We start from the raw sequence: 22509 nt of genomic DNA, 5'->3' as shown, positions 1-22509 counted from the left end.
GCTCCCTCTGTTAGTCAGAGAGAGAGGAGGAGAATACCCACTAAAATCCCCTGCGGCGTTTCCGTCACCTGCCGTTGACGGGAGACGCCATGTGATCATGTGCTAGCATTCTAACCACGACGCCTCCCCAATCCAAAATGCATCCTAATCTATATCTATCTTTATGGGGAGGCGAAGCTTAGACTAAACAACAACAACTAATAAGCCTATTGTTTGTCTCATTACCTGTTTTTACCCTTTTCATTATTAACAAAGAATCCTAAATGCATTTTAATTGTTTATCTCTATGGGAGGCGGAGTATAGCTCGCTCGTGACGTCGAAGTAAAAATTTTCTCAAGTGGTTCATCGGGAATGCCCTCGATTGTACTGTACAAAACTTTTGTTTGAACGACCAGCTTTCTAACGAAATGTTCCTTTCCTTCCTTTCTACAAACTAAACTTCCTTCCTTCTTTATAACTAAAGTTAAATAGAAGCTCGCTTTCTTATTACGAACCCAATATTTCTTTATGAAAAGAATAAACAAGCAAATCGCCCGGTCTCCCTGTTTCGTTCATATTCCCAAATATAACCAGCTTTAATAGCTAGTCTAGAGTGACCTCTGGGTCAAACACAAAACTGTGTTCACGTCTTTCCTGTAGACATACCTAAAAGTTAAGGGCTGTAAAGGTTAATTTTATTATTTAACCCTTATGCTATCCAAGGTACGCTACTCCTTTTATTTGGATAAGTATGATCAAATCATTACCTACGTGCCCACAAGCTGCTATTGTCCACAGGAAAAAAAACTTGTGTGTTCATCAAAACTGTAAAGTTTTCTCTCCTGTGGACAATTGTTAACAGTTTGTGGGCATGTAGGTAATGATTTAACCTTTAACTATCCATGTTTTTGGCGATTGTTCGCAAAATATTAGGAATAACAGGACAGGAAAATAAATTAGCCCCAACCCGAGCTGGCAACAGCGTTATTAAAATTGGGGAGATTTTGACACCCATTTTTCTGGAGATCATTTTGGAATATTTTGACGGGCTGTGTTTTTATTATGATATTTTCAACAGGCATCATAAGGACAATTTCACTGTTATCAATGGATTAACAGTATTTACCTAATAATTCAAACAAAACAGACAACACAGTCATAAAATTTAAGATATTACCTTGAAAATTGAAATAATATATTCAACAAATCAAAAAAGCTACACAGACTGATTTATTTAAATTTAACCTTTAAAGGAGATGGAAATAGGGTTAGAACTTTTTAACGGATGACGTATTTTTGTAAACAATTACAATTTCAAACAAAGAATGCGAACAAATGTGACGTTATCATTCAAAAGGTACCAGTGCCACATTGTCGCTCACCATAAGAACGAAATTGGATTGTATCTTTATACGAAGAACCTGTCATAGCGCCCTTATGGCAAGCGACAATGTGGTACCTTTTGATTGAAAACGACACAAGTGTTTAGTCAAATACTTTTTTAGTGTGAGTTAGTTTAATGACTATAGGTAGTGTAGTGTAGTTATCACATTTTGTAAAAGAAGTGTAAGTAAGAAAATTATCCTCAAAAACTATTTGTTAACATATTTTTTTTTATTATAAACTGATCGGCGATTGGCCCTAGTCACACCTGATGGAAAGTGAAGACAGGGCCTAAGATGCAGCTCACCGGTTTAGTAACAGCCTATTGGCTTGTGAATTTTGGGGCGACCACTATTTAATTGTCTTGAAGAATCCCACAATGGTAATTTTAAGGTTATATTTTAATTGGACAACGGTATTAAAGCGCTCAAATTCCATAAAAAGTTCTGGCTATCGTTGACTCTAACATAAGTTACATTACAAACTGTGTACTGTAATAATAGATAATGCGCTTCTTTACATTCAGATGAAAAGATTTTTTTACAAGAACAAACACTTAAAACTCCATTATATACCTTATATCAAAGACATAAGATCTACATTAACTTGTTATGCTTAAGCAGGAGAAGTTGAACGTCGTCTGACGAAACAAAAAGTGGAAATGTGTCAAAAGTGTATCCACCATTCCATTTATCATGAGAGTTGCCCAAACTTTGCAGAAGGCGGGTTAGGCTTTAGTCCAGTTGACAAAGACTTAGGCTGCTTTTTCACTGAGGCGGGGGTGAGCGGAGGAGACGTGCGGGAATCGCATTGGGTGTATTCTCCGCTCCGCTGGATTACATTCGATGCTATTGATCCCTCTGCTCTCATCTCCGCTCATCGCATCCGCATCGGGTCCGCATGCCGCTCCGGTACGTGTAAGTGTGACGGCACTATGCACATATTATAGTGATGTCCCACTCGCATATAGTATGAATTTTTTCAAATGATATTTACGCCTATCTGTTAAAAAAGCCATTGTTCTTTTGTGGGAGCGGTCGGCAATTGTGTCTGTGTGCGTGGCATGCACTAAATATCATTTGAGAACTCATACTATACCGGAGCGCTAAAAGTGGTACAAAAAATTAAGGATTTCATATTTTGGACTAATTTCGTGTTTATTGAACAACATCATACAATATTTTCCTTAGGCATTATTTCCGGGCTCCAAACTAGATGAAGCATCAGCGATTTCAAAAGATGGCCTCAGGGTTGGACGGATATCAGCGACTTGTAAAAGCTCCACAGAGACTTCCAAAATCGTATTCATTATTCATTTTCTTTAATTAGTAGCCCCAACCCCTCTGATTGGACTAGCGCACAGAATTTGCATTTTGATGCTGGCAATTAAACTCAGATCCAAAGCGGCTGAATAGGAAAAAAAAGCATAATTCTCTTTTTGAATTTGTTCCGTTAATCGCTTCGCTTTTGTTTCATTAGGGTTAATTAATGGCTTCGCGTTTTAGCGTTGACTTTTTTTATTGTTTTTGCTAATTTATTGTTTTATCAGGACCAGAGAATTTATGAGTTCTGATAACAGGTTTTGGTTTTAATTATAATTATAGCCGGTTGAGAGAAGCGATATTTTTAATCCCTTTGCCTTTGAAATTATTACAATTTGTGAGAGGTGTTATCTCATTTTAATAAAAGAATATAAAGTTTAACATTCATTTCTATCTGAACTGAACCACTTAATTTAGTACTTTGATACACAAAAAGCACTACGTAAAATACGAGTAAATACGTGTGTAATTTTTATGTTTTTAATGTGTAAATAATTTAATTTTTGTTTTTGCTATTATTTTTATATTTCCTTTTTTTAAGCATCTTATTTCTTTATCGTATTGTCCTGTGTATGTGTGCTTTATGGAATAAATGTCTTTCTTCTTCTTCTTCTTAAAAAAATACAAAAAAACAAATTCATTCTATGAGCTGTAGACCTCACAAGTCTTTGAATAACTTAAAACTTATGTATGGCTCCGCTACTTCGAAAATTTTCCCCGAAAGCAGAATCGATAATGATAAATTTCTATATAATTTTCGTATTTGCTCACAAAATTTGTAGAGGAGAACAGCCGAACGTACGAAATATGTTTTTTTTTGTCAAGCTGAAATGGAGACGCTTCGCTTTGTCAAAATGTTATGATAGAGTCGGACTAAGTTAACTCTGCAATCTGCATGGCATTTACATTGACTAAGTATGGCTGTGTAGCTATGTCAATAATTAATTTTGTATCAAGCAGAAATTACACGTCCTGCCTCGGAACAGGTTTGTCTGGACGGAGGTCGTTAGCGTACCGTAGCATACGCCTCTAACCGACGGCATGGATCGTACCAGCACGTGCATTTGAGCAAGCTCGACGAGCCTCTCCGTCTCTCCCTCCCTTGTGTGACCAACGCTTCTGCGTCCTTGCAGCAGAACTGCTGGCTGGTGTAGTCACTCAACGGAAACGGAAACGGAAGCAGAAATGTCTGCAACGGCGCTATTAAGCTTAGACCACCCAAGACAGTGAATTTTTTCCACTTTTAATTGGGGCATTTTCTATAAAAAGGGACCTTATTGTCGATGGCGCTTACGCCGCACAGCGTCGCGCGTCATTGTATTTATATCATCGTTTATAATGGCGTAAGCGCCATCGACAATAAGGTCCCTTTTTATAGAAAATACCACAATTTATTTCTAAGTTTTTGTCAATAATATTTTTTTTATGAAGCAGAAACGTCTGCTCCATTTTTTTTCATGGCTCAGTTGGCAGAAGCAGTTGGACCGGTGTTCCAACGGTCTCAGGTTCGAGTCCTGCTGGAGGTATATTTTTGTTCCATTTTTTTTCCTTTAATTTGAAAATTTATGTCATTATTGTCAAATTTATGTGAAAACATGACGTTTGTTCACACTCTTCACACCATTACTTTGTTCTCTCCAAATCCGTGCAAATTTGCACCGAACAAACGTCATATCTTCACATAAATTTGACATTAATGACTTAATTTTTTTAAATTAAAGGAAAAAATTAAGTTAGCTGAAGGACTAGTAGGTATTGTTATTCTGCTAAAAGTGGCTCACAATTAAATTATACGGCTGTCCATACAACGAGCAATCAACGGAGCCAACTAGCGAATTAATAGACGGTACCCTAACATCCGGCCTCAGTGAAATGTCCCGTGCAAAGTAACAGGAGACTCAATTTTGTTTTATCGGCAATAAAACTAGGGGGCTGTCACACCGAAGTCGGCTACGAACGACGAAAGACGTTCCAAGTAATTCGATAGATTTAAACTTTAAGATATAGTTGAACCAGCTTAATATACTCGCTATGATTTCCTGCGTATTACGCCGTTTTACCACACCTATCATATCTACATGTGACTCGTTATGGTTGTCTGATTGAGCCTCAGGCGTGATTATGAACAGAAAAACATCAGATAAAAATCAATAAATTCAAATTGAAAAATCAAGAATTGTAAAAAAGTTTTTTTTGTCACAACTCTTGATAAGATTAGTGGACCCAGCCAGCACGCTGCCTTGAGGTACTCCAACTTCTGCCGCTAAATATTATAAGCAGAGGACCTTTGGGTCCTCCTTGCGGTACCAACACCACTTACACTGCTCGACACGGCGTAAGCGAGTGACCATTTTTAGGGTTCCGTACCCAAAGGGTAAAAACGGGACTCTGTTACTAAAACTCCACTGTCCGTCTGTCTGTATGTCTGTCTAACATTGCTTGAAGAATTGTGGACTCTAAACACTACCTTGCTTACACCACTTATTGCTCGATACGGTGTAAGAGAGTGAACATTTTTAACAACCACAGCACCACTCAACCATTTATTTGTCCCTCTTCTATCTTGTGTGTACGCTCGTGACACTGGCTAAGTGAAACTGACAGCATCAGACCTCATTAGGTTGACAGGCAAACTACTGTTCTATAACTTATATTACAACGCTGTTACCAACTGGTAGTAAAGAAGGTATGAATAACATTTCAGTCTTGTTTCTAGGATATGTATTTATCTCAGTTCTCATATGTATATGCATTTTCATTTTCAATGCCGCCACCCACGGTCAATCAATCGGTTAGTTTTAACTAGTTGAAGAATATTGATTTATGTATTCGCATAAGCTTTTGATACTATTCAATGTAAATTAGGATTCTATTAGTTTCTTGTGTCAGAGGCCAAGATCCTTTTTGGGTCACTGAGCCGGTGAAGTAAGTAAGTATTATTTTCTTGTTGTATCCTAAAATCCTAAAAGAACCCGAGGTCGGGATAAGTCGAATATATTGACGATATTTAAAGTGTCTTCTAAACATGCTTTACCGAAAAGAAGAGAATATTTTAAATTAAATTTCCTGGCATAGAACGCATTCCTATGGATAAATAATTTATTGACAATTTTTACGCTATTTTAAAGGTTATTTATATAAATAAAGTTTGTACGTACAGTAGACAGATTATTAAGTTTCAAGGCATGCATAAGAGAAAACTCATTGAGTGTAACACATTTCGCAAAATTCGCAATCATGCCGCAGATGGTAGCAATAAAAGCTGGAGTTTTAGAGAATACATTAGACATTCAAGCTCATACACCCTACGTCAGTTACTCCATCTGTGGAGGGGAACTCAACGATACCATTTGGAGGGTGTGCTGAATTGACAATTTCGTATTCATACTGCGCCCCGCTATTGATTTGGCCAGATATTGGTGTTATAAAACTATTGGCCACAAAGCGAGTTATATCAGATATGATAGCTTTATGCTACCAGAATAACTTATATCTAAGCGATTTAGATATGGAAATTAACTTAGGTAATGTTTTTGTTTTTCAAATATTTTAGGTGTTGATGCTTCAGATTTTAATTTTGGAGTGGAAACACATGAGTCCTTCCTTTATTTGTGGATTATTGAATAAAAAAACCGGCCAACTGCGAGTCGGACTCGCTCACGAAGGGTTCCGTACCATTACGCAAAAAACGGCAAAACATCACGTTTGTTGTATAGGAGCCCCATTTATTTTATTCTGTTTTTGTTGTTATAGCGGCAATAGAAATACATAATCTGTGAAAATTTCAACTGTCTAGCTATCACGGTTCAAGAGATACAGCCTGTTGTCAGACAGACAGACAGACATACAGACAGACAGATGGACAGACCGACAGTGGAGTCTTAGTAATAGGGTCCCGTTTTTACCCTTTGGGTACGGAACCCTAAAAAGAAGCAAACCCAAAAGTTTTGGGTTCAAACTCACTAATTGCAAATAAAAACCACCTTGTTAAATTTTTAGTTTACGGTTTATTATTGCACTGAGTTAGTAGTAGTAAGTACCTAATTGAGTTTTCGTGCCCATCTAGCGAAATACTGAAGCCATATAATTGTAAGTTGTCCCTAGAGTAAGTCACATTTTCTAATATCTTTTGATAGAGGATTTTGACCACTACGAGAAGCGACCGGACACTAAACGTAAGAACATACTTGACTTGAATCCTAATTATCTTTATTTGTCCCGTCCAATATCTTAGCGTCTCAGAAATGTTAACGATTCATAAAGCTCTGTCCCTTATCATAATTAGTCGTCACAGGAGCTGCGGAAGGCGATACGACGCAAGGAGGCACTTCCTCGTGCCCTCCTACCACAGAAACACCTCCAAAAACCTCCCAAGAACCTTCCGGAGAAAGACATAAACTCTATAACCCCTTGGCTTTGATTTGAGCAGCCGCAAAGCTAAAATTTTCCGCCGGGACACAATCTCACGCTCAATGTCACTTTATCGTCATAATGGGAGCGACAAGGATGAACCCACAAGCGTGAAAGGGATGCAGAATTGATGAAATTCATGAAGTTGCGGAGTTGGGCATATTTGGTGATGCGCGGGAGATATTGGCTTTCCCTGGTAATGTGATGATGGCTGACGTAGATACTGATCAGTGTATGCATAAATTGGCGCTTTGTATACTTATAGGTTTTTGGGAGCGATAAAATATACATATTTAGAAAGGTTTGGAGGTAATGAGATGGATGTATATCGCCGCTATACTTACTCAACCTCGTATCTGCAACACTCATTTGATGACAAAAACACGCGTATTCCGAATGAAAGAAAAGCGACATTTTCAACAAATGATTGTTGCAGATATGAGGTTGAGTAAGTACGGCGACGATATGGAGTGCTCTGCTGAAGGTATGAATAAATGTAGATTGGTCCATAAGATGGGAATGTGATATAAATAAATGGGTTATTTTTGTACTATCGCAATCATATCAAAGAATAGTCTGTGAAGATAAAGGTCAAAACTGTTTATAAACAGCTCACAAATAGCTTTCATTATAATTGTTACACTAAGTAAAATGTATTATGTATCCCAATTAAATTAAAGGATTAAGAGCTTGGTACTCTTATGGTATATTTAAATAAATGACTTCATTTATATTTATTTATTGCAGTACAAATAAAACATTTTATGTCAATGTATACGAATCTATATTGTGATCATCAAAAATAAATTAATTTCTGATTAAAAAGGTATCCTTAAATTAGTTTTCGTTTAAATTTCAAATATCGCTTTAGTCAAATGCTTCTCTTAAAACCGTAATAGGTATAATATAATGTCAACATGTCAACTCTCCAAACCGTCGTACTTCCATAATTTGAACCTACATCACCTAATTCTTAACGATTAACACATGTAACATCAAAGACTGACGTTTCCAAGATGGCGGCGATCAGATGTTGCACATATGATGTTCTATTTATAAGCACCCCCACTGCTGTGCACGCAGGAGTGCATAGCAACATTAGCAATGTGTGAGGAATTGTGGGTGAGTGAGAGGTCATAAAGAAGTAGTATGTAATGAACTAATTAATAATATACGACCCTAGTGCCTACCCTATGATGGAAGTCCTAGGTTCGTAGGTAATAGAATTTATTTGTGAATGATCTGTGTCAGTAACTACATAGTCATACTGACAGAACTGGATTCAAATCCGGATAAGTACTTAAATGTTTTTGGGTCTTGTGCATTTTTTGTGTAACTATAATTTAAATATGGCGAAATAGGTTCAGATCAGAAGACGGATATCTTCTGATCTGAACAGGTAAAATTGCGCTTAAACACGAAATGAAAACTACAAATAAGGGTAGTTCCTTCTTAATATGACGCTTGAAAATCATTTACAACTAAATGGGAATTTTTACGTTAATTGGCCTCTTTAAAAAACGCAATGTTAGATCTAAGTTTTTGGCAAAAGATGCCATACCACAGATCAAATAATACCATACTTAGTCTATCTTATAAGTTGCATTACTGTCTACTACCTATGAACTATACTTTTTAGTCAAATAGTTTCTTAATGACATAGTTATGTAAACGCTTCACTTAAGTCTATGTTATAAGTAGTAGCTATTTACATACAGCCGTCCCGTCCCGTCCTAATAAGATCAATTGAATTGTTGACACACAAGTTGACCTGACCAGTAATCGATCTCAACACAATGAGGGTTTTAACGATCATTCTGATACCCCATACACAATACCCATAAACAGTTATCGTCCGAAAATAACCATAATACAAATCGCAGACAATTAATAACTTCCTTTTACGAGGCAAAATATTGACGTATCCATTAACTACCTACAATCATTTTGACAGTGACAGCGATCATTTTTAACCGACGTGGGTAAAGGTGACATTCGAAAGGCGACTGCAGCTGCAACTGTTGCGACTTTACTGCTTTGACGCGAGTGCTGTCAATGACAATTTGTAGATAAAATGAGTGATGGATTGAACGTTCAATACGTGACAGTATTGCGGCATACGTCCACGGCAGAACAGTAATGCTTCCACAGTAATACAGCTGCAGAGGGCCTCCGCGAACCACGTTCGACGTGTTGCCTCCCTGTCACACTTACGTACAAATTTACAAGTGCGACCGAGAGGCAACACGTCGAACGTTGCCATTCGAATGTCATCCAAAAGAAACTTTACATGGTTACATTCTCTTCTTTATAAACTGCGTTGTTGCTGTAGCTGCATTACTGTCGCGATTGATATCGTCTTCGTCAACATTGCATCAGTAATGTTGCAACAGTAACACTGCTGCAGGCACAATCCGAATGTAACCTTTAACTATCACTGACATGGCAGCCATTTTTAACCATCGAGGGGTAACCCCTGTTTGTACGTAAATTGTATGACATTTTTTATACGCGTCGTGAAACTGGTGATACGTGTGAACGCTGTAAAGATGTTATGCGAAAGTGTTGGTTTAATGTGGACACAAATTACTGGGGTCGAGTGAAATGTAGGTAAAACCCGGATAGATGCCCTACTTTTTGAAATACGTGCATTTTATTTTATTTTACGTTAGGTGTTTACCATGACAAACTACAAGACTACAACGAATATAGCTAGAACACGCCAAGTACTCCACCTTGGAGGTGATGTACGATTTCGTACCGGTTGCTGTGGAGACTGCTGGACCCTGGGGTAATGAGGCTCTGGAGCTGTTTAGGGAGTTGGGCAGGCGTTTAAGGGAGAGGAGTAATGATCCCCGCTCTGGATCTTGGCTGGTCCAACAGGTTTCCATCGCCATACAGCGTAGGAATGCTGCAAGCATAATGGGAACTTTTGAGCTAGGCTTGGTGCAGGGTGGGGCTGGCCGTCAGTTTACGGTTATTTTTGACCAAGCTTGTTGCAGAAATTATGATTTGTATTAGTGTTAATGTAGAATAAGGTCATGACGATGCTTGTGCGGATTACGTTTGTGTTTTGACGAAGCATGACTGTGGCGGATTACCTTTTTGTAACAAAAAAAATGTATATATATGTGGCTAGATATTCGTTGACAGCAGAACTGTTAAGCTTCTTATTTTTCGGGTCTTATTTTTGTTGACTAGATTACTATTTGGTCATAAAAGTTCTTAGTATGAGTTAAGGTTATGTGTCGTTCTTGTGCTCGTTATAAAATAAATAGACTAAGAAGCCTAGTTTTCTTCATGAACCTTATGGGCATGTTTTATTTTCTACTTCATAAAACTGTATGTTAAATACCTTTGTAAAATGTACACAAATCATTAACTTTCATAATGTCCACAAAAAAGACGCCCGTTTTCTTGAACGTTTTTGACCCTACTGTTTTTGCATGTCTACTTAGTATAGTGTGGTATGTGGCACTTTTACGTTTCCTTTACAAACCACTATTTAATTCAATTCAAATGATATTTTTGTAGAAATCGCGAAGCGTCTGGTTGACGTAACTGGTGACCGAAGAGCTGGCGGCTTCCTCGCACAATGTATCAGCATTGCAATCAAGCGAGGAAATACGGCCAGCATCCTTGGTTCAAGGGCCTATTTTAGATTTAAGCTAGTTATTAATTTCGTTTACGTAGTACCACTGTATATATCTTGTATGTAAATAAAGAGTTTTAAATTCAATAGGGAAGTAATTTTTTCCAAGTGGGTCACGTATGCGGGTTTCACCCTATGGGTAGTGCGTGTGGTTTATGGCTTTGGGTTGAGATTAAGCAAGTTTACGACATCGGTAGCTGTGGGGGATTACACAAGTGAACAAGGGAGGTAAAGAAGAACGAGCATTAATTTCCTATTGCTTTTACAAGCTTGCCCTGTTAGTATGTTTGTATGTCAGTATGTATGTTAGTGTGAGTCAAATCTTGTAAGCTAAATTTGACCCACTTTCGTATTTCCGATTTAGCTGAAATTTTGCATACATATGTAAATCGGATGACAATGCAATAATATGATGACATATATGGAGCTGATCTGATGATGGACACTGGTGGTTGCCATAGGAACTCTGCGATAAAACAATGTGTTTGTGTTTGTTAGAATTGTCTTGATGAGTATTCGTTACCAATTTAATAAATAGTACAGTCAGCGATAAAAGCTTGTATCAAAAATAAGATATTTGACTAAAAACTTCTTCAATATACTAAATATACCAAAATACCTATGGCAAATCATTTTTGGATTTGTGCATTCTCATACCAACGCGCAACGTTTAATGACGTCAACAGAATTACAACCACTGTTTGTAACCCTTTCGCCTCACAAAGTAACAGAACCTCCCGCGGCGCGGTCGGCTAACAGCTGTGAATATCGATTATGCAGGGTTGGATGCTCGCATGAGTCGCATGTTACAATTGCTGAATGCACGGACGAGTCGATCGCTCAATACCACTATCACTTGGACTTCGATCACAGGGCCACAGATTATATAATACTAGGGCGGACACGCTATACATCAAAAATCACTTGCGTTTCTATGTGTGAACGGCACGTCTGTCCACGCGGCATGCGTCATTGTGTAAGTTGCTTAAAAACAGTACTGAGCGGCCGGCAAACGGCCGTCAATCTGCTGTCGCGGGGCGAGGTAACTCGAGTCAGGGCGGGGCGGTGCGTGGCCGTTCTGTATGATGATACTATTACTTATTCTGTGATTCGATTTTAGGTTCAAGATTAGGGCCTATAAAATATCAAATGATATTTCGTACATAAGTTCCGAAAAACTGGTACGAGCCGGGGTTTGAACCCGCGACCTCCGGATTGCAAAAGTTGCACGCTCTTACCACCATGCAGCGCTCAACATACTGTTTACACGTTCATCATCATCTTCCTCGCTTTATCACGGCATTTTTGCCACAGCTCATGCGAGCCTGGGGTACACTTGGCAACTTATCCCAGGAATAGTCGTGGGCACTGGTTTTTTCGAAACGACTGCCATCTGACCTTCCAAGCTTCCAACCCAGAGGGTAAACTAGGCCTTATTGGGATTAGTCCGGTTTCCTCACGATGTTTTCCTTCACCGAAAAGGGACTGGTAAATATCAAATGATATTTCGTACATAAGTTCCGAAAAACTCATTGGTATGAGCCGGGGAGCCGCGACCCCCGGATTGCAAGTCGCACGCTCTTACCGCTAGGCCACCAGCGCTGAACACACTGTTTACACATTTATACTAATGAATAATACTTAATACTAAGTGTGTGAAACATTTGCTAAAGTCAAAGATCGACTGACCCCAATATCAACCTACGTGCATTGTGACAAGGTTCACTTAGGTACGCTAATTACATCAAACATTAAAAAAACGCTAATTATTGGTTCACAAAATTTAATTTAAGCGTTTCACACTGTAGGGGCCCATTGACTATCAGTCCACCGGACGATATCGGCCTGTCAGTTGTTCGGAACTGTCAAATTTTTGTTCTAACTGACAGGCCGATATCGTCCGGCGGACTGATAGTCAGTGGGCCACTTAAGCGTAAGCGTACCTATACAACAACTTCCTTAAATTAGCGATACCGTTCGTTCCACGGAACCCTAATCTTCAAACCGACCAGAACCACATCAAACGGAGGGCATAACTACTAATTTAACCGCACAGTGGGCAGTGGATTATTTTAATTATTTACGTTAAAACAAAACTAATACTTTGCTAATCTGCCAAATAATAACTTGCTAGTCAATGTGCACAGTGGGATTAACTAGATATTTTGTAGTAAAACCCCTACTTGCTCTAATTTCTTTGCAATTTCTGGCACGAAAAATATTTACAGACATACTTATATAATTAATAAAATCAGCCGTTACTTTGCGGAAATCCATATAAACATAACACACACGATATTAACAGATATATTTAAACTGAATGTCCAATTCAATGTCAATGTTAAATTTTAAGTTATTTTGTATAAAATGAAAGCGTACCTTTGATTATAGGTTCGTGTTACTCTTAACTAGTTTAACCATAATTTAGAACTTTAAGAAAATAAACATGGCGTAAATTTATGTATCTATGTAGGGAAGTATCGAAGAATTCGCCACTATTTTCTGTCATTCCGTTCATTTAGACCTCTTTGTCACACCCTGGCTAATCGATTTTCACAGCTGTTTGCCCGACGGCGCAGCGGGAGTTTTCTCGCAATATCGTGATCGAGGGTTAGAGTCAGCTGACTGTAATGATTGAATTCTTTCGTATTTTTGTCAAATATCATTAAATGTATGGATTGTGCTGCGTAGAAAAAAAACTGGCGAAGTTCTCACGAGTCTCATCTCACGACTTAGGTACATTATGGGATAAAAACTATTTTATTCTTTATTTCATAGTCATTGTAGTTACAACGGTAGGTTTAGTTTGAGTTGAAACGTTCCTGTGGAAATCATTAAAAAAATCGACTTTATAGTACCTACCTATTTATAATATTCATACTTTATTAATATCTATGTCCAATTCTTTATTGTATTTGTTTATTATTATTATTAATTCATTTATTCATATAAAACAATTATACAGTTACATATATACTATAAATGCGCCAAACTGGAGTAACCAGTAACCAGTTTGTTGTCGCGCCGCGCTCAACTCTTACTTAATTAAATGTTTACATTTGTGACTTATTCTATTGTTATTGTTGTTGTTGTTGTTGTGTTTCTGTTATTGTATTGTATTTTGTGTTATTACCTATATATGCTATTGGCCGGTTTTTTTTACTAGCTTATGCGACTTCGTCTGCGTGGAATGATGATGATGATGGATAAAAATAACCCTATGTCTATGTCTTTTCCGTCCCCGGGTTTCAAACTAGGTAGATATCTCCATTTTTAAAAATCAGTTACTGTTTTACGGTTTAAGCGTGAAGAGGTAACTGATATACAGACAGTTAATTTTGCATTATAATATTAGTATGGATATCTAACTGTCAAATTTGATATGATTGATTAGGCCCTTGCAGAGGCTGCCGTATTAAATGAATACTGGATCCCTATTTCAGTCATTATCATTATAATAATGGCACATTTTAAGCCAATAAAATAGTAGAAAAATAACAGTTGTAATAATAAATTTTATTTTTAATATTTATTACTTTAGATACAAACTACTAAATTAGCCAAATTCAATGATGAAAACAATAAAAAGCAGATAGCAATAATGGGACTGGCAGCAGCAAAATAAGTCAACTTTTTTAATGCATATGAAATTACTAAAAGTAAATACAAGCAAGTGACGAAATGACATAAATAAAGTATGAACGCTAAACAAGAAGAATTTCGAGAGAGATAGTAAATGACGGGTCAATGAACGAAATTATTTGTCGTCTTATTTGCTGTCTAAGCGTCGTTGCTTTAACAAATAAACAAATTTAGCAATTATATCTAAGCGAACTAAAAAATAATCCAAACGTTTAAAATAAACAAAACACTAAACATAGGTGCGTTAGTCGCTTTCTAAATACTCTGCATCAGCATGTTCATTTTCTGGATTCACAATATGTGAATTCTCATTCAACTTATTGAGTTTAGCGTAAAAAATGGCGTCTGATATTATTTTCTTACAAATCACCAGCTGAGGTCCAGGTATATCCTTTACATCAATACCAATCGCTTTGCCGTACACTTCCCAAGGTTCCTCTTTTGTTTTATAGTTTGAAAATATTTTTCTTGACTCCGGAATTGTAAAACTTGTAAATCCTCGTCTTCCTATCGATGTTCTACTTATTTTTCTTTTTGGACTGCAACTCCTTGTAATCCATGGAGGTGAAGTTCCACGTTCCACTTTCTGTAATTTAATGGCATGTCAGTCATTTCTAGTTTTTGACCTTCTAATATTTATATTTTATTATACTCTGCTGACTCTTATTCCTTTTATGTATGTTAGACATTGTCTTTTTAATTATTGTTAATAGTTGCCAATTGTGTTGATTTTTATTTTATTTTATTATTATTTTATTTTTTAAATTTATGATTGTGATATTTACTTATATTTTTTATGACTTGTCAAAAGTGCTTATTAATTTATTATTAAGCCTACTTGAATAAATGATTTTTGAAAAAATTTACCGTTATCTTAGCAGTAATTATAGTTGTAGATGTTAAAAAATTTAAATAAAATAATCAGATGTTCAGCCATTATTCCAAGCAAACGACAATATTTAGTCACACGTATTCGCCGCTCCTGTACAATCAGGTTTGCTTTCATTTTAAAATAACAAGCTTAAATGACGTGAACATGATCATTCAAGTAACATTTGCTAAAAATTGTTATACAAATAAAATGTTATGTTATTTCTTGGCTAGAGAGCAACAAAAACTATAGGTACCAGATGCAGACATAGAAATATGTTAAGTTGAATGTTGATATTGACAGAATGACAGATGTCGTTTTAAAATAAGAGCGTAACTATGGATGGTATAGAAAGGATGCCAATATCTTATGGCAGAATTGTTGCAAAAGTGACCGCTTTCAGCTTTAAATAATAGTTCCTAATCTCTCCGGTGGCGCTAGTTAGGCTCAGGGACATGAGTATAACATGAACCAACAAATAACCCGACCAAATTAAGTAGGTTGTTTTTGGTAGTATTTCGGTGTATGGTGGCGCCGCCTAATTACTGTTTTTTGATGGACACTTTTCATACATAGAGATTTGGCTCCTTTATATAGTCTCCATGAGCGTAACTTTGTAAAGCGGCGTCTAAGTTTGTGTGACTCTTAATAAATGAATTTGATATTAAATAAAAAATAAAACATACTTACTACGTTCTCTAAAGGATCTTGTTCAGATTCACTGCTGTCGTGAAGAAAACTGTGAAATAAATTAAAATACCACAGGGTCGGAACGTAATCCTCCTTGTCCTCTGATCGCTGTGATACAATCATCTGAAAGTTCAATAATAGCACATTTATATTGAATATGAGTAGGGTCAAGAACGGAACAGTGATTGAAAATATAGCCGGGTACTGTGGCTCACTCAACCTAATTCCAACATGAGAGAAGCTATTTGTTTCCCTGCTAATAGGGTAAGTTGTGGAACATTGAAACACCAAAAGTTCAAACCTTCCTATCTCTGGTGTTTTTAAAGTTATGATTGTGATATTTCGTATGAAGATAAATAATTTAGTTGGCTACGTATGGCATTCTTGGAATGAAACATTCGTGATGAATGTTTCTAATACAACAGAAACATTTAGTAATCGAACAAATTCAAATGGACGAGCAATGGTTATTCTAACACGTGGGTGCTACAGTGTATAGCGATTTAGCGATATTTGGGCGACTGAGCCACTGTTCCCGCTTTGACCCTACATTTAGTATGTAGTACCAAGCCAATAGTTTTTGTTGTTCAAGATCGCAAAGTTGTTGTTTAACTCGTCGTGGTAATATTAGTAAGTCGAACAAAGCGAGTCGTCCGAAAAGTAGAATTTTGCGCTTTACAAGGGTTTCAAGACACAAGGGCTAAAATTAGCTATCGAGTAATTTAATACACAAAATTTTTCACCACACTACACCAATGAGAGGAAACTACTAAATGCAAAATATTACAAATAAAATCAAATTTAATGAACGCTATTAAATATTTATCATTTAAAATCATCATGAGTCAATATGAAACAACTCAAAATTTGCATCAGCTTACTTTGCCACTCTTGTGGATAAAATGCATCTTTCTTATCATAATATTTAAAGAATAAGAGAGCCTTTGCGAGCTGACGTGGTGAAAAAAAAAAACAAACATTGTCAACAACACACCTTTTTATATTCCTTATAATAATTCGTGCGCAAATTGTCAATTTTCTTTTTCAACATTTTCATAGTCGCATTTTCTTCTAAATCTTGATATTTTTCCAGCAGCAAATTATATGCTCTTTCTCTTACTATTTTATTGGTATAATCTTTGTGGTCTTTTTTCCAAAGGTACGGCATATTTTTATACATTTCTATTACCGATAGTAGAATTGCGTGTTCTCTTGGATACGATGACATCGACTGATAAAACTAAAACACTCGTTGAATCAAAATGGCGGCCGCACGGACTGAAATACGGATCTCACGTCTACACTCCGCGCTGGCTGCGCGTCAACTGCCCCCCTCTGGCCCTTCTTGCTCCCGTCGAAACAAAATGGCGGGCACGCGGACAAAAATACGGTGCCACACGTTCGCACTTCGCCCGCGCTGGCTGCGCGATGATTGCCCCCCCTCAGATTCTAAATGATTTAGAATCCTAAATTAGTAAAGTGTTTGCGCTTAGCAAGTGAGGATATCCTAATTAGAAGCAAGGGTAGTTTCTGACAAGCTGAATGATTTTAGCATCCTAGTTAGGATGGGTGTAATAATATTTAGCGCAGTCAGTCGCCTACGGCGGGCGGACGTGTCTAAATTTAGAAATGTGTTGAATAAATTTAGAACAGTGTAATCAGGAGCGTCCTTCCTATCCTAAGCAGTCTGATTAGGATGACTAAATTTAGCAAAGTGTAATAAGCCCTTAAACTAGCCGGTGTTTTGAGCAAGTTAACTTTTTATGAGGTCAATTCGCTCATACATGATGTAATTTTGTTCTCATTCACCCAGCGTGTGTCTCCAATCTTGAGACATATTAAATTAATTAACTCTATCACTACTTACTCATCTACTCTACTAAGTATTCTAATAACATAACATACCAAAACTGTTTTAGAACAGTATGGCTCAATATATAATCTAAATAGGTATGCATTACAATTCACACTCAGCTTTAATTCAATTTAAACCTGAATCTAAACTCATTAAATTACTAAGTAGCATAAAATTACTTTTACAGTACATATGGTGCTACTTTCTCGTACTAGTGCGTAAAGAGCACTTTTCGTGCATATGTTGAAAGTTTAAAGGGCCATATGTACTGTGAAACGTTGTACGATACACGTGCGAATATGTAATTCGCAACTCGTGTCGATTTAAAACACTCCCTGCGGTCGTGTTTTAATTTATCGCCACTCGTTTCGAATTTCCTGTTTTCCGCACTTGTATCGTAAATAACTATTATTTCACTAATTTTTCGAACTAGTTCAACGGTTAAAATATTTTACAACGAATTACAAATATTTTCGAATAAAATTGTTTTGTTAAGAAATTCCAAAATGTTAATATACAAATATTGAAATAGTAGGTAATAATAATATTAGGTAAGTTATTATTTTGTTAAAATAATAGCAATTTGCAGAATGTAACATTTTATGGTTACCTGTGTACAAATGTACTACATAAATGTGGAAAAGCGGGGCTTCCTGTCACAGGTATTATACATACTTACTAGAAAGTCCCAACCGAGAGAGTGTTATGATGTACTATTTAACGATATAAATGCTTTTTTTTATTGTTTTGATTTCGAGGTTATTACGAAACTATAGCTTGTATTTAGTGGTGTGGCTTGCGATACAATACAAGTAAAATAAATGTGTATAAAATAGTGCTTATATATGTATACTTGCAAACGTTTCAAAACGCGAATTCTACAGGAGGTAGTCTTCCGTTATCGACGCGCTGCATCCGGCGCACAGGACCGTTGACCCCATTACACCGGCAGCCATTATTCCGTTCCACCGGACACTTTCTACCGCCGTCCGTTGCAGAGTAGACGTATCCTGCGCTATACGTTGACCGACAAAGACCTCGACGCGCGCGACGACAGCCCAATATCAACCTTTGTGCATTGCGACAAGGTTCACTTCACGATGACGTACCGCACACGATAGGGGTGGCGCGACGTCGCGCCGGACACTTTCCATCGAGTCGTCTGTTTCATTCGTTCATCCGTTCAACGGTTCGTATTCGCTCGGGAGGGGAAAGCGGTGAGGGGGTTAGTACTCGCGCAAGCTGCGCGAAGAGCGGACGTGGGGCTTGTAATTCTACTCTCGGCGGCCATTTTGTTTGCACACGTCCGTGTTTGAGTGGCAACCTTGATTTCCTCTTTGATTCAGTCATGTCGAAGGCGGCGAAATCCAAAAAGGAACATAAAATTATAAGTGCAGTAATAGAGACGTATAGAAAATTGCCGTTTCTCTGGAAGAAGGAGCATGAAGAGTATTCGAATAAAGCAGTAAGGGAAGAAGGATACAAAGAGTTGCTTGATATTTATCAAAATTGGGATGAGGAGAGTACTATAACTACGCTAAAGAAAAAAATTGATAATTTACGCTCGAATTACTTAAAGGAACATAAAAAGGTATCTGTTTATTTATATTTGAATGTATTTTGCTATTTATTAGCAAATTATTATTGTTTTTAGACTAGGGCATTAAGTAAGACGTGGGCTTTCAATGCTGGAAATCATGCTTTCTAACCTTGACATACTTATAATAATGTACTTACACAATAAAGGGTTATTTTATTAGTGTCCGACGTAAGTTTATATTTCGTCAGGTTTCGCCATAAAATCATATTTCTGCCGAAGGTTCTTTTTCGGCCGCAATTAGAGCCAGAAACCAGATGTTCGGTTTCAGTTATGGAACAAAATCAAATCTGGTTTCGGTCGGTCGGACACTGTTAATACATCTGTCCGGTTACCGGAGACATTCTGTTGACGGACAGAGAAAGTTATATGTTTTCCTTGCCCTTATTTTTTAAATTTACTTTCTTCTATTATGAATTGATGACATTACTATGTTGTGTATATTTCAGTTGAAATACTCTGTAATACAATACAAATACTCTTTATTGCACACCTCATTACAGAAAACAATACAAATAATAAAGAGGAATGTAATGTGGAATTTGTATCTCTATTGTACAAAATTGTATCTGACGTGTACCTCTATTGTATGTACCAATAAAGATTATCTTATCAAGAAAGATAATAGAAAGTGTCCGGCGAAAGGATACTTGCTAAACCCTCCCTTTAGGTAGGAAATGAAACTCGCTGTATGAACCTTGATATGTTTATGGGGACTGATAGTTATAATTTAGGTATATGTTATTATTCTGCTCTAAAATGCTTTATTCTTCTCCTTTTTCTTTCCCTTGTCCCATCTACTTGGGGTCGGGTCTCCTTGATCGGGTGCGCCAGACATTTCTGTTCTGGGTTGTCGTTTCTTGAAGTGCTGCGGTTTCCAAATCCTTCGTGACACTTGACCACCATGTTGCTTTTGGTCGTCGCCTACCTCGGGGGTTCTCGCACAAGTTGAGCGCCACTTTGACTGCGAAGTTGTCATCTCTTCTCATGACATGGCCGTACCAGCGTAGTCTACGTTCTAGCAATTTAAAAATGCTTTATTAGTAAAATAAAATGTGTTTTAGGTCGTAGCATCAGAGCGAGCAGGAGGTAAAGTTCACGTGCCATCTTTGTGGTATTACAATTTATTAACTTTCCTGAACAACCAAAGGAGTTATGATAATGATGACGAGAATGGTTTACATTCACAGGACCCTTTAGAAGATGACGTGAGTAAAATATTTTGTTCATCTTTTCTTGCTTGTTATTTTTAAGTACGACTCATCATCATCATCATCATCATCATGTCAGCCGATAGACGTCCACCGCTGGACATAGGCCTCCCCCAAGGCTCGCCACTCCGACCGATCCTGTGCCGCTCGCATCCACCGGAACCGTATCGGAAGACGAACTGCTGGTAGGCCTCCAACGAGATGGAGCGACGACCTGGAGCGACGACCTGGTGAAGGTCGCGGGAATTCGGTGGAAGTACGACTACCTGCAATTAAAATTAGATTCGCATCGGCCAAGGTGCTCAGAAATATCTGGAAATGAAATTTAGCGCTATGAAAGTCCAGACATGGACAGATATTTACAACTAATATATAAATACAAGTTTTTTTAGTCTGAAGTTTATTTGAGAACGCCTTTATCGCTTGGATATGATAATGACTTTAGATCTCTGATTTACTGTTTTAAAATCGAAATTAAGGCAAAAACTATTTACTTGGCTGGTACAAAAATGCTTTTATAGTACCACTGAATATTTTAATAATGTGAGCATGTAACATAGGTTAGTTTAGCGAGTAAGCTAAAAATGTAAAATTTGCATGACTTATCTAAATTAAACTTACTTAAACTGACTGACTTATATAAATTTGCATGGTCTAGATATATGGACCTGTATATATTAACCTAAGATCTGTAAGTACTATATCTATTGCAGATAAAGATTTATGATTATGATTATGATTATGAAAAATAATGCGCTGTGCTTTCTCCCCGACAACTAGTTTTTCTTAAATTTTAGCAATATTTTTAGTGTTTCGTTAATTTTTTACATATATTTACAGCAATCATCGGATAACGAGGAAACTACCATAAAAATTGAACCGTACACTTTAAAAGTACAGCAAACATCTGACGACGAAACAATCGTAAAAAATGAACCCAGTACTCTAAAAACTCGAAAAAGAAAACTAGGCAGACCACTAATAGAAAGATCACATCCTCCAGAATTGGCAAGAAGATTCCTCCCTAATTTTCAACGTAACGAATCCTGGGAGGTCGCATACGGGAAATCAATCGGGCATCAAATGAAGGATCTAAAGGGAGAACAGTTGGTGATCTGTCAGAAGCTCATCTCCGATGCTATATTTTTTGCCAAACTTAATAAATTGAATGAAAATTCACAAGTTATGAATCCAGAAACGGAAATATATTGAACATAGTTATGTGGCAAATGATTAATTGTTTATATGTACTTATCTTGTTATTTTTTTTTAGATTTCAGTCAAATTGATGATGATGAAAATTGGATTTTAAGTACAATGTAGTAAACACAACTAAATAGAAAATTAAATCGAATAAGACCTTTAAATTATATTGTTTTACTGACAAAATTAAAAAGTATCGTTAACATCTTGTCTGTGTTTAATAAGAATCCTGATCCTGACAGAATCTTTTTGCGTATTTTTTCAAGTACGATTTTTTCTGTTCCATACAATTCTCTATATCGATGTATATTTTTGTTTACAAATTATATTTCACATAACTAATTAATAAAGAGAATTGTATGCAACTCGACATACAGTATTTAGGTAAAAGGAACTTTATACTGTAACTGTTGCGTAAAAAAACTATTAAGTTATAGTTTGTCAAAGGCCTGTTTCATTACAAACATAGACAGAGAGAATCATACTATCTTTGTCTTACACTAGTGCTAGCACCCAAAAGAAAAGGATGAGTATAGTTTTTTTTTGTTCTTATTTACTGACAATTTAGTTTGACCAACTATAGTAGAGATTTAAAAATTCTTCCTCAGGCACAAGTGTCCGCGGCGGTTGTACGTCGTGCACTCGTACTCGTGCCTGAGGAAGGATTCCCAAAGAATCCGAAACATGTCGCCA

The 22509-nt window shown here is 36.9% G+C and overlaps 1 protein-coding gene across 1 annotated transcript in view; it reads left to right on the top strand.

Moving 5' to 3' along the window:
- LOC134746939 (uncharacterized) overlaps nucleotides 1-21853 on the top strand; it is a 299672-nt gene extending 277819 nt beyond the window's left edge. The window contains exons 3-5 of the mRNA XM_063681511.1: nucleotides 19163-19396; nucleotides 20467-20610; nucleotides 21454-21853. Coding sequence (XP_063537581.1) covers nucleotides 19163-19396; nucleotides 20467-20610; nucleotides 21454-21825 — 750 coding nt within the window. The 3' untranslated portion in view covers nucleotides 21826-21853. The remainder of the gene's footprint in view (nucleotides 1-19162; nucleotides 19397-20466; nucleotides 20611-21453) is intronic.
- Nucleotides 21854-22509: the final 656 nt, after the last annotated feature.

Source organism: Cydia strobilella, chromosome 13 (genome assembly GCF_947568885.1).
Source record: "Cydia strobilella chromosome 13, ilCydStro3.1, whole genome shotgun sequence".
Lineage (NCBI taxonomy): Eukaryota > Metazoa > Arthropoda > Insecta > Lepidoptera > Tortricidae > Cydia > Cydia strobilella.
The sequence above is the reverse complement of the archived record's forward strand: the minus strand, read 5'-3'. Positions and strand labels throughout refer to the sequence as shown.